General features: G+C 30.3%; 1 protein-coding gene across 1 annotated transcript in view; it reads right to left on the minus strand.

Annotated features, from left to right (window-relative positions):
* Positions 1–856: 856 nt before the first annotated feature.
* LOC106470124 (DNA (cytosine-5)-methyltransferase 3A-like) overlaps positions 857–17,901 on the minus strand; it is a 72,430-nt gene continuing 55,385 nt past the window's right edge. Inside the window, 3 exon segments of the mRNA XM_022398710.1 lie at positions 857–8,060; positions 12,799–12,917; positions 13,955–14,033. Of these exon segments, the coding sequence (XP_022254418.1) occupies positions 7,781–8,060; positions 12,799–12,917; positions 13,955–14,033 (478 nt within the window). The 3' untranslated portion in view covers positions 857–7,780.

Raw genomic sequence — 17,901 nt, forward strand, 5'->3', positions numbered from 1 at the left:
AACAATACTCCGTTCAATTACACACTCTCTGACTGCAGTTCAATTACTCATTACCTCTCCGTCGGTCTTATATACACAAGACTACACTATATCTAGAAGGATCACGAGATTTAAGGAAAAGACGTGAAAGTTCGAGAATGACGTGGCGTGATACTAGTCACATGACCTCGATGTCGTAGCAATATATTCTTGTTGTCCCTGTGCGTGCAGGTTGTCTCAGAAATACTCACTAGGCGTAACGTACTGTAATAACATCGTATATTTTTCACTATTGTTTTTGCCACAGATACTTTTTGTTCAATGCTGGTATTGTAAATACTGGTGTATTACCTCAGCTCTACGCAAAAATAATGAAAAATGTTTTCAGTTTGTACTGTCTCTATGTGTGCAAGTTGTCTCAGAAGTACTCACATTTAGCTAAGCCTAATTTACTGTAATAACATCGTATGTTTTTCACCGTTATTTTCTGTTTAATGATAATACTGTAATAACTTGAATATTGCTTCATATCTTCGTAAAAAAATTGTAAAAATGTGAGTCAAGTTATTTGTGGAAAATCCACATTTTTTAGTTCATATATATACTGAAAATGGTGTACATACATAAAATAAAGTAACGTTGTGTTGTAGGCTCAAATTTTTCTGACGAAGTTTCATTTCATACTAAATACTTGAGCTCATTTAGATAAAAATTACTCCTACAAAAAAATTTAGTCTAGTGTTTTAGTTGAAGATTTGCGTTATTTCTTTATGCTGCTCTATGTTATAACTAAAAATTTTCTTGGTGAATTGGCTTATTATAATAATATATTTTCTATACAAACTATGTAAATGAGTAACACACACACACTTTCACCTTTGGTTTAAAAACTTTCATTTATACCAAAACTGTCACATACACATCACTACGTCGGTACAGCCCGGTTAGCATTTACCATCAAAAACCTATAAAGCTTTAAAGTATTCATACTTCTGAAAACGTATAAAAACAACAGCAGCAACGACAAAAACTTGACCAATACAAATACGTCTCAATATCACTAGATTATGTTTTCTTTCAGTACAATAACATCACATTAATTTGCTGTTGCTTGAAGAATACAGCAAGTGGTACTGGCAGTGGTTTGTCAGGTTTCAGCAAACCAGTAACTTATTTCACCGGTTATCACAAAGTACCATTGCACTATTCAGCACTCATCTGATAAAAATCCTTCAGCACGCTTTAATTCTATGACGTTTATTTATTATCAATCGATGAATAGAAAATTTCAGCATTTTGAAATGGATTTTCTTTGCAAAATAAATTTTTCCAACAAGTAATAACATCCGAAACATTCTTTTGAAATAAATAATCAACAATCTTCCAAGCTCAAATTGCACCCTGTTCACTTTACACGTGTGTGATGGACTATTCACACACGAACTACTTTCAAAACACAGCAGTAACACTAGTTACTATACCTTAAATATCTCTATCATGACCGCTGTTAAACTGTTTAATTAACAATTTCAAAACAAAATTACGTATCTGAGCTCTCCATCCTGTTACTGATGCAGCTAAAGATTTGTAAACTATTACTTAAAAAATATGAAGACGTTATCCAAGTAATTTCAATGACATTTTTTTTTCTATTTCTCACAGAATTTCCTTTTAGTTACATATATCAACAGCAAAATAATTTTAGTATCGCTAAAACATATTTAACTCACTGGTGACCATTCCTTTAACCACACCATCGCATTGTTTCTTGTGTTTTTATTACTCGCTTTAATACGGATTAAAACTTATTGTATATCTTGCTCTAGGTAATCACGATGAAATGTCTTTCCAATTTAAACGTTTCTTAAACTTTATTTTGATTTACTATAAACAATTTTCCTAATATATCGAAGTCTCGTCTTTTTAACAGGACATGCGAGATCGCGCATGCGAAAATAGCAATTTCACTCGGTAACTAACTTTGAATACTGTAACAATAAAAGTATAGAAAAGTCTACAAAAGAGCGGATTATTTGACAAGAACTGTGTTTCAAAATGTAATAAACTTATAAAGAAGTGTACAAATTTCATATGATTCACCAAATGTCTCGGTGTTATTTAACGATTTAACTTTTACTTATTGTCTGATTTAGAAATTCCGTTTTCAATGTTAATCTTCAATTCTACAAAATTATAGTTTTACTTCAAGGTTTATTTTGAAATACAGATTCTTTATAAAAAAATAAATATATAACGTTACCAAACGAATTTATACTTACATGGAAGTTACTAGAAAGGTACCAATGTAATACACTTTTTTCAGCTAATATTCTCTCATTAACTTTAGATGCAAATAATTATAACAGAAAATAATACACTTCTTCATTATTAAAACATTCGTTACAAAAGTAGAAACAATGATTTCAGTTTCTTATTAAATCCCGCTGTTTTTATAGACCATCCCTTCACACATCTGTAAGCACATGTCTACTCTAATGCACAACGAAACAACCATTTCCATTATAATTCAACGTCTTAAACTTCTTGCAATATCACAAAACTTGCTAAGCTCACTACTTTGATCAAACTCAAGTATGTCACATCCTACAAAAGGTACATGCTACAACATTGAAATCTCATGAACGTTTTTAAAATAACCTCTTGATTACACCACCTATAAATAAATAAAAAACGAACACTTGCAAGGATCTCCGTGAAAAGTATAAAACTTTTACCAGTGTTTTTAGTTTTGCTATAATACTCATCCGGATATTTACCCAAACTGGCTTTGACCGTCTCGTGAATCCGTAGAGCAAAGTTATCAAAGATCGATTTATACTACCGCCAATAAACGGCGAAACTGGCAGTGATGTGTCTACTTGTTAAATTAATTAAAAACACTGACCACCAAGGAAGAGAATATAATTTTAACATGCAGAATTAACTTAATGTATCATCCGTAAAGGAAAAGTCTTCAGAACAACAAATAACCATTACATCATGATTTTAGAGTATAATATTTAAAATACTTTCAAAAATAAATGAAACTGTAAAATCTCGAAACAATTTAACCACAATTTCAAACATTAAACAGTGAAAATGAACTTAAACGTGAAGCAATTCCACTTTTTGAAAAAAAAAACTCGGTTTATAATTATTTCAATATAATTGTTATAATTTTCATTTCAATAAAAGTTAATAACAACAACTGAATTAAGTGATTGAAATTATTACTGAACGACCACAATGTATCATACAATTTTTGACAATATTTCCTCGATCCCATTACATTGATTACTTATTACCCCATTGTCTATCTAATAGCAATGCTTCGTTTCTAAACACCTATTAATACAAAATAAAATTAACTTTATCTTAAATCAATTAACTATGAAGGGACTGATCTATTTTAAGTCTACCTCTTGACAAGGTAATTGATCAATTGATTTCTTTATGAAATTTCAAGTTAAACAAATTCAAAATACAATTTGATCGTATAGATCCAATTACTAAAAATGTAATTAACTATGCAACAATGAACATTTATGGTAATAAATGCAAACACTTTAAATAACAAAGAGTGTGTTTTAACTGCTTAGTGAATAAAGTAACAGATTTGCATTATACAAAACATAGCAAGTTAACTCTTAGCCAGCAGTAAAACATAACAGGCCTTACTGGATTAATTGATATGATATTTAACGTACTGTAGATTGACTAGGACAATAAGAATAATTTTAGAAAAAGTATCTAAATCCCAAAATACAGTTGGATATTACAACTGTTTTTTCAGTACGAAAATGTCATACTTTTTTCGTATACACACAAACAAAACAAAAAAACAATCAAGCTTTGAACGTTTTGTAAAGAATGGTGGTCTACAATTTTTACTCCATATTCGAAATTTTTTTTTCTACTTTCATTTTAGAAACAAAAAGAAACTTAAGGCAAGATTCAGCCTAGCTCTGATTGTACTGATGGCCATTCGACATTCAGGTACTTATTATTAAAGAAACTATTAACATATATAAATAAACAGCAGATACCAAAATGTTGTACAAATTAGTTCTGACTCTCCATTATTCCAACTGCACACAACTGGATTCTAACAAATAATTATAAAAAAAAAACACTTCAGCCTCCTTATAGTATGTTATGTATTATTTTCTAAAGTTCAAACCCCCTCCTTACTACACAAGATTCTCCAAATGTTGAACTTAAAGACAAAAATAAATTAGTGGGTTTGGTGAAACTGCACTAAAAATTAACAATCCTCTTTGAAAAAAATAATAATTTTCTTACATTTCCATGATGATGTACCATTCACGAAAAATATATATCAGCACACTAATCAGTTTATATTTTGCAACACTAAAGCATTTTTATCACAACTAATATTCTCAACCTTCAATATAAGCTATTACATGTATTTATAAAAAGTATAGTTGGTATATGCCAGAAATAAAGTAACTAAGTTATAAGGATTTTAAAATTTAGCAGTCTAACTATCTAGAAACAGTAAATGATAATGTACTGGAAAACTAACACTTGCAGCATCACAGTAACTGCACAGAATAAAAAAACTGTAAAACTTACTCACCCTGACATAAAAAGGAGGCAAATACTAAACTGATATTGAAAACAAGATTATATACAACACCTATCCAAAATGCTGCTTACACAAGGTACTGAGTATTTTCTATTTAATAAAAGTTAAAACAACACATAAAAGTGCTTGCAGTTCAAAACACAAACTTGATACCACTTATCCACATTCAAATAAGTTAATGATGGCCTCTCTTCACAGTTTTTTGTGTTTTAATTTAATAGTTACTTGCATTGATGTAATTAAGTGTTAATGAAAGAATATTATATTTATAATTTCTATGTCTTTTTTCTCATATCCTTTTTGGTATTAATTTTTCTAGTTCTTAAAGAAGACAAATATTTAAAAGGATTCTTGTGTTTCTAAATGATGCTGATACAAAAGCTGTGTAATATTGAATATAGAAGTTTCAAAGATACCAAAATGAATGGGCTCATTCTTGTCTGTTTGTTACATTGTAATGTTCAAGCATACAGTTAGCTTCCATATACCTGTCACCAAAATATTCTATTTTTTTGGCAAAAGTGTCAATATTTGCAGAAAGAAACTTTCTGTTCTTATGCTTATATTTTGTTAAAAAACAAATTTATCAGAGCCTGACCTGAAAGAAGTGTTTTTATAACTGTGCTTTGGATTTTACTGCCTTTATAACATAGATAATATAAAATATTACTCTTATGAAAAATGATTACATGCAACACCCATAAGTGGAAGAAAAAATATGATATTAAGAGTTTCATCTATGAAAAATTGAACTGGCCAAATTTTATGAAATATGTTTTGCACCTAAGGATTCATATTAATTTAAATCATCAATTGAAAAACCTTTTGTGTAACTTTAAAACAATGTCCAAATATTTAAAACTAATAAATCTTAAAGAGTTTGTGAAAATCCCATGTATTAGAAAATCCTACCAAAGTCTGTCATTGTTTACTCTACATTTATGGTATTTTTTAATATTTCTTCTTAAATGTTTACTAGGAATTACAACAAATGTTTAACATCAAAGAACAAAGAGAGGTTGATTAAGGTTTACACATATTAGCCACCAAGTGAACAATCCAAGTTCTTGTGTGTTGTACTTTTCAAGGTTTGATACCCTTACACAAGATTCAATTACATGAATTGTTAGTCTTTACTATTTACCACGAAAACCCAACATTAAAAAAAAATATATATAAAAACCCATAGCTTAACAATATTTATCAGTACTTACCTAGAAATAATCTAAAGCTACACTTTAAAAATGTATACAACAGGTTTTTTTGGCAGTTTCTAAAAGATGGCGAATACCATTTGCTTCCAACTTTAAAATTACAAAAAATATCTACCAAAAGACCCTGGTTACTAAAATCCAATAGGTAAGTGAACTGTAGTTGCCAGAAACGTATAAGGATACATGAGTCAGGGGGAAAAAATTCCTTTTAAATTCTATGCCTACTTGCACTGTGCATGATAAACAAAAAAAATTAAGACTGTTACTTTATTAAAATTCAGATAAATAGTTAAAAATATAAAATTTCTGGTAAATTGCATTTTGTACTAACTATACAATTAATGAGATGATTACAGACTCAAAAGCTGAAATAAAATAATTGTGATGCTTTGTATAGCCTTAAGAATTCCCACTACAAGGCCATAAAACTTATTATTGAGTATATCATGCATGAGACTTGTACTGATAATGTTAAGACATAACAATGATCCTAAGCTAAGCTGTACTTACCTGTCACATTTTAAAAAAAATCTGCATTAAAAGAGTAAATGCAGTAAAGTTCTTTGGTTAAAACCACAGTAAAGGCTATTGCAACATGTGAATCTTCTCTATTGAGAAAAGGTGATAAGAGTGGCTGGATTCCAGAGCCATCTAGTGCAATATTTTGTCATCTACAAATAATTTTCTGATGATATAAATTAGGCTTTGAGTTACTTAACCCATATTCAATTTTTAGTAATTTGTTTAACATTTTAAAGTAATAATTATGAAAGAAAAAAAAAGCAAGACATTTTTGTTTCAGAAAATGATTTCTCCAAATACAAGACACTCCTGATTTACATGCAACAAAATTTGCAAGAACAACTTTCTGTTTTAATGACTGTGTTAAAGAGTTTTGATATGGATCTTAAGAAGCTCCTAATAAAACAAGAACATGGATAGGAAAATGACAGACACCTAATAAAATTGTAGAGAATTTCAACTACTTGGGTTCAAGTATTTGACTTCATTTTCATTCAGAGTATAACATTCAATATTTTTGCTCTAAAGATGATGTATTGTAAAAAAATCTATGAAACATTAGCAATAGTAAGTTGCTTTCAAAAAGTGCAAGTAAACAATGAATAATTTACTAAATGTACATGGTCTAACTATTTAGCCAATATATAAATTTTCACAGGAATAATGTTAGGTTTTGTTGTATTGAACAGAAAGATAAAACAAAATGTGTGCTTCACTCAATTTCAACAACCACTTACGATGTTTCCATAGATGTTAATGGACTAACAAGTATTATGTATACAGGGAATAACTATGTTTTCTTTAGGAAAATACCCAACTACACAAAAAAGAAATTGTAAGAATATTCTCTAAAAAATACTGAATTATTCAACTAAAGATGCAAAAGGAAGTAAAACATTTCAATCACTGAAAATGATTTAATCTAATTAACAACAGTGTGTGCAAGATGAAAAAAAATGAATGACCTTTATCCAAGACCTTTTTTTTATGCAACATCGTTATGATTCATACCAACACCAGTTGTGGTCTGAATGACAAGTACTTTGCCAAGTATACATTAAATGTTGAAATACCTGACTGTTAACAAACTCTTACACAAAAGAATATCTTTATGCTAAAATTTCATTTTAAATCGTGACAAAATCCTTTTTAATGAGAAAAGATATATTGCAAAACAAAAGAAAAATAAACTTATTATACCCTTTAAACATAAACAAAATACAAAAGGAGGGATAATGGGTAAAATGGCAGTGTAAAAATGGGGATACCCCGAATCCAGCTAGGTTACACACAACTCTTATTAAAACACGGACAGTAAAACCATGGATGTAACATAACACATGGATTCTAAAACTATATACACAATTTATGTCCCCACAGGGTAACATATACTCATAATTTAGATACAGAAAAAAAAAAAAGTGTTATTACACTAACTACTAGCCACCCATCTTACTCAGGAAGAGGTTGGCATGACAACAGCACTAACTGTTGTGGCAGTGGTGGTCACTGTGGGAGAAGAGGTGGCAGGTGATGATGATGATGAAGATGGCACCAGTTTGAAGAAGTTCTTCAGAGGCATGAAAAGGTGTTTGATCACAGGTACGCTCCATGCTTTCCCAAGCAGCTGCTGACGCCGGCCAAGCGGGATGTTTCCAGCATCAGTATAATGTCTTGGAAAGCCAAAAACCCTGAAAAGGTCAGGTTTGGAGCATTTACTGTAAAAGTATTCAGTCCTGTGAAATAAAACATTAAAAATTTCATCTAATTAATCATCACCACAGAATTACCTTCAACAGTAGTAACGAAAAGTGGACAACTGCACTGCTGACCGGCAACAACTAAAATTTTTAATACCTTCACTCTCACCTGTAAATGCAAAAAATGTTTTTTCTCAAAGTATAGTTGTTAGAAGGTGATGAAATTTAATTACAAATAAAAAAAAATGTTTAATATTAAAGATTTATAATAAAATACTTGTTTCTAAACTGAAAAACTACTTTCATTCATACAAAATGAGATTTGAAGTACTTATATTTATAAATATCTGTGACTAATTCTTTGTAAAGATATGTTATATAATGTGAAAGAAATCATCTTCCTCTTTCCTGGTCACCTGGTGTGACAGCAGTAAGTCTACGGACTTATAACAAAATCCAGGGTTCAATTCCCCGTGGTGGACAACAGCAGATAGCCCAATATGGCTTTGCTATAAAACAAACAAACAAACCTCTTTCCTGAAATCATCTGTTTTCTGTTCTTTATAACTCTGAAAGTTTCATTTAATGTGAATCTTACTACACCAAAATAAAATATGACATGGCCAATGGAAAAACAATAATTTATGTTTAAACCTATGATGTTGTTAAATAACTAACTTAAAAGTGAAGAGGTATATTGAATGACAAACATAACACAGCTTAATAATCACTTTTGTAACTCAATAAATATAGACACAAGTTAAGTAGAAATGGCTCTGTTAGATGAAAAGTTATATGAAACATAGCAATTCTATCAAAGTGACAAGATAAAATTGTATCATGACATGCAACACAAACAGAAAGGTGGTAAAATGAGAAAACTATAATTATTTTTGAAAACTGAAACACAAAAAGTAAACAAATTAGTACTTGAAATAAAATAATATCTGCTTAAATGGGGAAGCAGCTATAGGCTATTGTTGTAGCCACTTTCTAATCTATATTTTCACTTTGAAGACTCGCCACTTTCTAATCTATATTTTCACTTTGAAGACTCACCTGCATACAACAATATGCAGGTGAGTCTTCAAAGTGAAAATACAGATTAGAAAGTAGCTACAACAATGTGAAGGTGAATCTTCAAAGTGAAAACATAAATTAGAAATCAGCTATAGTGATGTAGAAGTGAGTTTTCAAAGTGTAAACATAAATGGGGAAGCATCTAAATTGATGTGGTAGTGAGTTTTCAAAGTGAAACTATAAATGATAAAATAGCTATAGTGATGTAGTAGTGAGTTTTCAAAGCGAAACTATAAATGATAAAATAGCTATAGTGACTTATGGGTGAGTTTTCAAAGTGAAAACATAAATGGGGAAACATCTATAGTGATGTAGAAGTGAGTTTTCAAAGTGAAAACATAAATGGGGAAGCATCTATAGTGATGTAGAAGTGAGTTTTCAAAGTGAAAACATAAATGATAAAGTAGCTATAATGACTTACAGTGAGTTTTCAAAGTGAATACATAAATGCAGAAGAAGCTGTAGCAATGTACCAGTAAGTTTTGAAAGTGAAAACGTAAATGGGAAAGCAGCTGTACTGATGTATTGGTGAGTTTGCAAAGCAAAAACATAAATGGGGAAGTAGCAACAATGGTAAACAGGTGAGTTTTCAACGTGAAGGTATAAATAATAATGTATCTACAATGGTAAACAGACGAGTTTTCAAAGTGGCAATGTAAATAAGGAAGTAGGTAGAGTGATAAATTAGTGAATTTTGAAAAAGGAAACTTAATTCACTTAGTTTAGTTTTGAATGTATATGTAGTTTAAATGCAAAACCTTAACTTTTATGATCTGGAGAGAAAGTGTACAAACTGTTACCAAGGTATGTAAACCCCAGAAAGTTGTTTTAGTTATGAAATATTGTAAATTAATAATTATATATTATATAAAAAATAATAAAGAAATTTAAAGTAGGCAACACATTTTTAAAAATATCTATAATTCTATACATTAAAATATGTAGTCTTGAATTTTGTTTTATTTTCATTGTTGCAATTACTTAGTGAAACTTCAGTATGTTGTTATATTGGATTTCATAAAATGAGTTTGTTATATTTTGTTTTTTTTCCACTGTTTTGGATATTAACAAGTAAAAGTAATGTAAGACACCACTTACAACAGGTGAAGGAGTCTGGCAATTTGTTGTTCTACTATAAACACTGTGCAATGCTTCAGCAACTTACAAAAGATTAATGCATTGTGTTTCAGCTCAATTATCATTTTTATATCAAAATATTTTAATGACATCACAACCCATGGACACTTTTGCATTGTCCTGCAATAGCCTACAAAAAATGCTTCACATATTGTTTAAAAATAACTTCAGGGCTAACTCAAGAAACCTTTACTACTTCACTTGAGAGTTGCTGGAGAAGGAGTGTTTTCAGGTCCACAAAAGGCTGGAATAGCATAGAACTTGTCAACTGCAGGAATCATAAGTGATTTCAAAGGGTTTCTGGCTTTATCATTGCACTACTAGTCTTTTAATGAAGTTAGTTTCTCTGGCATAATAAATCTTCTCCACAAGATGTTGGAGAAACCACACAAGTACTACTGGACAGAAAAATGTGAATATCATTTAAATTTCTCAATGAATGTCTTACTTCAACACCAGTGTTAATCTACCTAATCACAAAAGAACCATTGATCCTAAAAACAGATACCAGTGACTCTGCAGTTGGGGCTATGTTATAACAACTAAAGGATGCATAAAAGAAAGTGACTGCTTACTTCAGTAACTCTAAGATTATCCAAACGAAGGTATTGCACTACATGTCTAAGTTAAGAATAATTTCTACCATAACAGGTTCACTTGGCAAACTTATCATCAAGTGTTAAAATGGTTAATGAATTTTTGAAATTTTAAGAACAAGAGAACTAGAAAAATTTTAGCAGTATAACATATACTACAGTGCACCATCTTGGATGAAGGAATGAAACATATGATGCATGGTAAAGGATATCTTGGGCATGTTTCCAGAAATAAAACATTGATGCTCAAGATTAATGAAAGTAGAATTTGGTATTACAATTACATAAATAAAAAGTGAAACAGTAATTCTCTGCAATCCCCAGACTAAAATGTGATCATCTCAGTTGAGCTCAATTTAAGTGTGTCACATCTTCTAAAAATTAGGGAAATATACAAGATGCCATAAGGAACAGATACAACTAATAATACAAAGATCACTCAAAACACAAGTGCATTGTCATTTCCTACATTTTTTAACTGCCAGACATTGGTGTTAACAAGAAATACTTTTTGGGGTTAGATATCACTGAACTGAGAAAAAGTAATGCAAAAACTGCCACTTATTCATGTATTGTGAAAGGAAGGAACAAAAAGTAATAACAAGGGCCATTTCAACCCTAAAACGTTGGAACACTGCTTTAAAGAGTAGCTGTTAACGTCTTCTTTGTTGCCTGATAAAGGCTCCAGTAAAAGGGCCAAAAGCTCGCAAATAAAAGAAAAGTATTTTAACGTAGAGAACATTCCATGTCTAATTCTACACTTGTTTCCTTACCACAGTCAAATTATAAAAGATAAATCGTGGTAGTAATGGACTGTTTGAAAATGTGGCTAGAAGCACTTACTGAACTACTATGAAAAGTTAAACCCTGATATACAAGCTAATCAGTGAGTTTGCATTGATATATGACATATTCATAAAGCTTCACTCTGATCAAAGAAAGAGACCTGGATAAGTACTTCTGCTGAAAAAATATTACAATGGCTTTCCATCACCTTCAGATAAAGAACTAGAATAATATAATGGTACACTGTAGAACCAGTTAGTCATGTATGCAGATAAAAAAAAAGGTTTGGAAGCAAGATCTATTACTTCTGCTGCTAAGCTCCAAAATGAATCTGTTTTAGAAAAGATTCAAAAGTAGTAGAAATATAAGCCAACAACGAAGCCCAACATTGTCATAAGGAGCATGTATGAAAAGCAAACATCCGTTCTTCATAATTGATAGTGGTAATATCATGGTATGAAAACAGCCCATGGACAGTCTGCAAAAGTGATGAAACCAAATGAGAGCCAATACCATTGAAATGACCCCTATAGTTTCCAGGAAAGTAAAGCACCACAGATGAAACTCAAGTACAAAAGACTTTCAGTAATTACTATACTAAAGAAGATGTATGAATCATGTGATTGTCTTGAATATGACAATAATTTACCACCAAAAACTGTTTCACCTTATCATCATCAGGCAATAAAAAAAAAACCCTAAAAGTCTTCAAACAAAGACGTGATAACAATAAAAAAAATATCCAAGGGACTTCACAATTCAGTAGTCAAAGTAAGCAGTGATTAGATAAAAAGACTATTTGACAAAACTAGAGTCTGTATAATTTAGTGATTGACTTTATATTCAGATATTTTCTTCTTCAAGATTTAGTCAGAAATTGATAAAAACAAATTGTTTTACGTCAGGTTAACTTTTGCATAACACGGTTATAGAGAGATGAAAGTAGGGCAACATGAAATCATGCTTATTTTGAGAGAAAAAGACAGCTGTTTTGATGTGAAGAAAAATATTAAAATTTAGCATGTTATTCTGTTGGATTTTTCTAAATGAATGAACTTCTAATAATTTGTTTTTTCTTTCGTTAGTCATTAAGACTTTTACTTTTTAATAAAGTTTAAACTATGAATCAAGCTGAAAGTCCAGTGTATAACAGTATATATTACTCATCCACTTACTGTTCAAGTTCTGTGACCCACAGAACATCACTCTCCCCATTCATAGTAACTGGCAGCAGACATTTCTTCCCTTGTCGGAGGGAGTTGCTGCGTGTTGTAACTGTTCTAATTTTCTCAACCTCACAAATGATAATAAAAAAAAATATTTCTGTAAAACAATCAGATGTAAAATGAGGGTTGTTTTAGCAAACTTCAGGTTTCCTTAAGATTCCCTAAACTGTACTTAAAAATCGAAATCATAAACCACAGGTCTAGGGATCAATGGCAACAAACTGGTTATCCATAATGTATTTTACACAAGGTTCATAACTTAAAGCAACTGCAAGAAAAGAAGAATAAGTCTGATCCTTCAAGAAACAATTAAATGTTCACATTACTTTATAATTAGAAAAAGTATGTTTTATAATAATGTTTTGCAATATCAGTATTAAAAAAACATCATTTATAATCATATTTGCTCGATTAGTTTAAATTTTAAAAATATTTTAGAATGTAATTATTTTCTAATATATTTCTTCTTTCTCTAATTAAGTATATGAAGGAAAAGAATGATTTTCTTTTCTGTTAGAAAAATTATTGTAGCTTGTTTTCGTTTTTCCATCTAGTTAAGATTTATAAATACAGTCTACACATTTTTATCACACTTAAATACTTTTCTATATTCAAAAATTCACTGTTCACTATGTGCACATTCAATGTAGCTTAAGCCACGTGAAAACATAAAGGAAAGGAAACTCATTACATGCCTGTTGTACAGAGTCAACTGATGCAAAAATTACTATTCTTTCAGTGGAGATTTTTATATACAGACTAGCATCACTATATCGCATGACCCTATCAATAATACTTTTCTTTCCAATGCATAATCAGTTTCTTTTTATGTATTCAGCTATAACCAGTTTTACATTTATGGATCCATGAGATTTTTATAGCTCTCAAAAGAAAGTTTTTTTCTTTATAAATTTTTGTAGCTCATTATGGATCTGCAAGTAGAATAAATCACATCAGCATTAGTTCTCAAGCTCATGTTTATGCTAAGCTAGCTTAGAAAAAAAAATGCAAGATTTTTTTGTCAAAAGAAAAAACATTTTAGGTTTGAAATATTTAGTTTAAGCTACCAAGATTCTCTTAGTCAATAACACAATATTTAACTTACAATGGCCTTCCTGTTAAGATGGGGTGTAATGACACTATCTAAGCTGATCGTCTGATGCAACAGATGATGCTGAAGAGGGCTGAAATATAATAAAATTAATCCATTTAATACTTCAGTTTCCAAGCAATATTAGCATTACTAAAAATCTGTATTTCATATAGAAATAAAGGTTTGTTAAATTAAAAGTGACTGTTCATCAGTCTATCAAAAAAATAACTCCATTTCTTTGAAATCTGAGTAAAAAAAGAAAGAGTACAAATAAAGCTTGGTTGTGTATGTCGAAGCTGAAATATAACCTGTTACCATTGTCAATAAATCATAAATAAACCAAAATTAATAATCAAAATAAACCAAACATGTGTTAATGCCAACAAATAAATATAACATTAAACAAAAGAAAATAAGATATAAAAAAAAGGAATCAGCCACCTTAGCAGCCTGATATATTTTATATAACAAATACTATTTTTTCTTCATGCAAACTGATATTGTTAGCTTCTTAAAAATGTCTTCAAATTGAAATTCACAGAATCAAGACACACATCCTTTAAAAACAAAGTTCATAAATATTTACTCATTGATTACTTTTTCCATATAATGACTAGTAAAGCAAGTCCATATGTAAAAATAACAATTACATATAAACTGATCTTCAGGTTTGAATACTACTAAGCACAATAAATAGAGCTATATGTATGAGCTGTTTTTTTATTTACCACACTAAACCTATATCTGTATTGAGCATCTTATTACTACTAATTTATTCTTGTAAATTATTCAGCTGTTTAAAATTTTTAAATTTCTCATCATCAAGTCATAAACTTCAAAGAAGAAACATAAAGCCCAATCTATCATTTGATTTGCCACTTGTTTCCAGTTTCAGGGAAGTCTTCCACCTCATCAGTAACACTGATAAGGCAAGTTTAAAAAAACATGACTAAGCAAGATTTATTAGTGGTCTTTTACTCACCATATTTCTACAAGTACTTTAAGATTATGTAATGCTACTAATTTATTCTTCTAGATTATTTAATTTGCCCTTGTTCAGAGTTACATACAGACATGGGATGCTCTCAAAACCAGTTTAACTCAGTGACAAGTAGCAAATCAAATGATAGACTGGGCTAAACATTTCCTTCACATTGAAGTTCATAATTTTGGTGGTAAGAATATGTATTGGTTATATTTTTATTACTGTTCAGTTTGCATGTACGTTCTGGTAATATTTGTAATATACGGTAAAACTTTCAGATTTAAGGTCTTTAAAACTTTCAAGTTTGTTACAAATTTTATAAAAAAATATATGTATACTTTAAGAATATTCTGGCATCTGATATAGGTAAAGACCACACATTTAAGTTTGCCAAAGTTGTAAAAATAATGTGGAAGATTTTACTGTTGGACAATTAGTACTCATAAAATCTACAATATAGTTTTTAAACAAGGAAAAGTTAATAGAATGAAATAAGTACGAACTTGCAACACTTACTAAATGTAAAAATAATCAACATACCACTATTATATTATTTGTTTTTCTATGGTAATAAGTGATGTAACCCACATGTATTGACAGGCAAGCCGTGAGGCATAATGATTTTTCAACTGTTGATGATGTACTACATGTGAATATAAAACATATACCATAAAATGTAAATATGCTAGTTTGCTTTTTAAGAAAAATATTTCTAAATCTACTTCTTCAAATCTCTTGTCCAACATATATAAATCTGTTGCCTAAGGGGTATGAGGGTATGTCATGTTTTATTCTGAGTTTGAAAACCACTTTTACTTAAAAAAAGTGTGTTTTTATCAGTATTCATTTACACTTTAAGAACCAAAGACTCTAAGAAAATTTTGTACTCTTGAACTGCTGTTTTTCAAAATCAAGAAAATAATTTTTATTTTTTATAATAAGAGAGGTTGCCTAGATATCAATATCTTACTGCAGTTTACAAGCTCTTAGGTAATAATAATAATAATGGGAAAATGTAAGATATTTTAGCTAATCATAAAATGAAGAGATGAAAAATAAAAACAACCATTGTCAGTGTGAAGTTGTAGTGATGCTTTGTTGTAATTATCATTTATATACAGTAAAATGTAACTGTTTCTTGAAGTTGTTTGTTTTTGGAAGAGAAATAAAGATTAAATATTTAATTTCAAATGTTTCATATCATTTTAACACCACTAAATAATAAAAAATAGTTTAAAAACAGCATATTTTACATACTGCCAGATAAAATCAGCATTCCAAATCTTGAGTGAATTACTACATGTTTACACTTCTAAACTACATAAACATAGGATTTGTTTGTTTATTTGTAGTTAAGCACAAAGCTACACAATGGACCATCTGGGCTGTGCCCACTACAAGTATTGAGACCCAATATACCACAAACCTACCGATGAGATACTGGGGAGCAGTAATATAGGAAAAACCATTGACAAAGTATCAGTAATAACTTAAACATTAGTTTAAATCTCTTATCAAAATACATTCTAATATATGTAGCTTATTACATAGTATAGGGAATAAAGTGAATATAATAGGTATAAAATGCAATAAATATTATGGGATTGTCCCCCTCCCCCTTTTATGAAAATGAACTGAACCAGAGTACAGTCACAAGTTGATATTTTACACTGTGAGTGATTGTTATCCCACTAATCAGACAGTGCCACATCACCACAATGCCTATAAAAGAATAGACACTCATACTATTCCTAGCAGTAGTGTGATAATGCACTCATTGCTACCAGAACAGAAATGTCATATGAGAAAGTGTAGAAATCAAAGTTTTGGTTGGTGAAGGCTACTCCATAGTGCATTTTAAGGCTAAATTTCATATTTTAGTATACCCTGTAAGGGAATTCTGAAGAGGTACTGGAAACTAGTAGTGTTAATTACAGAAAGATATCAAGGTAAAAACCCAAACTCTTCAAAACTGATATCAAGTAATAAAGAACAGTCTTTATATGATAAACAAAAGTCTAGTAGAGATCTTACAAATGATCTATGTGTAGATAAAAATGTGAATGTTACTTCCTAGCATGGTAAGATATATATACTACCACAAATTGACTGCAATGGATGTGCAGCTGCTTAAAAACCACTGCTTAGAAGAAATAACTAAACCAAAAGGCTTAGATTGGCATCAGACTTCAAACACTGGTATAAACAAAGCTATTTATAGAAGGATCCCAATACAGATTCTTGTGGGAAGGTACTATTTATAGAAGGATCCCAATACAGATTCTTGTGGGAAGGTACTATTTATAGAAGGATCCCAATATAGATTGTTGGAGAAAGGTACTATTTATAGAAGGATCCCAATACAGATTCTTGTGGGAAGGCACTATTTATAGAAGGATCCCAATACAGATTCTTGTGGGAAGGCACTATTTATAGAAGGATCCCAATATAGATTCTTGGAGAAAGGTACTATTTATAGAAGGATCCCAATACAGATTCTTGGAGAAAGGTACTATTTATAGAAGGATCCCAATACAGATTCTTGTGGGAAGGTACTATTTATAGAAGGATCCCAATATAGATTGTTGGAGAAAGGCACTATTTATAGAAGGATCCCAATACAGATTCTTGGAGAAAGGTACTATTTATAGAAGGATCCCAATACAGATTCTTGGAGGAAGGTGCTATTTATAGAAGGATCCCAATACAGATTCTTGGAGGAAGGCACTATTTATAGAAGGATCCCAATACAGATTCTTGGAGGAAGGCACTATTTATAGAAGGATCCCAACACAGATTCTTGGAGGAAGGCACTATTTATAGAAGGATCCCAATACAGATTCTTGTGGGAAGGCACTATTTATAGAAGGATCCCAATATAGATTCTTGAAGAAAGTTACTATTTATAGAAGGATCCCAATACAGATTCTTGGAGAAAGGTACTATTTATAGAAGGATCCCAATACAGATTCTT

This window comes from Limulus polyphemus, unplaced genomic scaffold (genome assembly GCF_000517525.1).
Source record: "Limulus polyphemus unplaced genomic scaffold, Limulus_polyphemus-2.1.2 Scaffold3833, whole genome shotgun sequence".
NCBI lineage: Eukaryota > Metazoa > Arthropoda > Merostomata > Xiphosura > Limulidae > Limulus > Limulus polyphemus.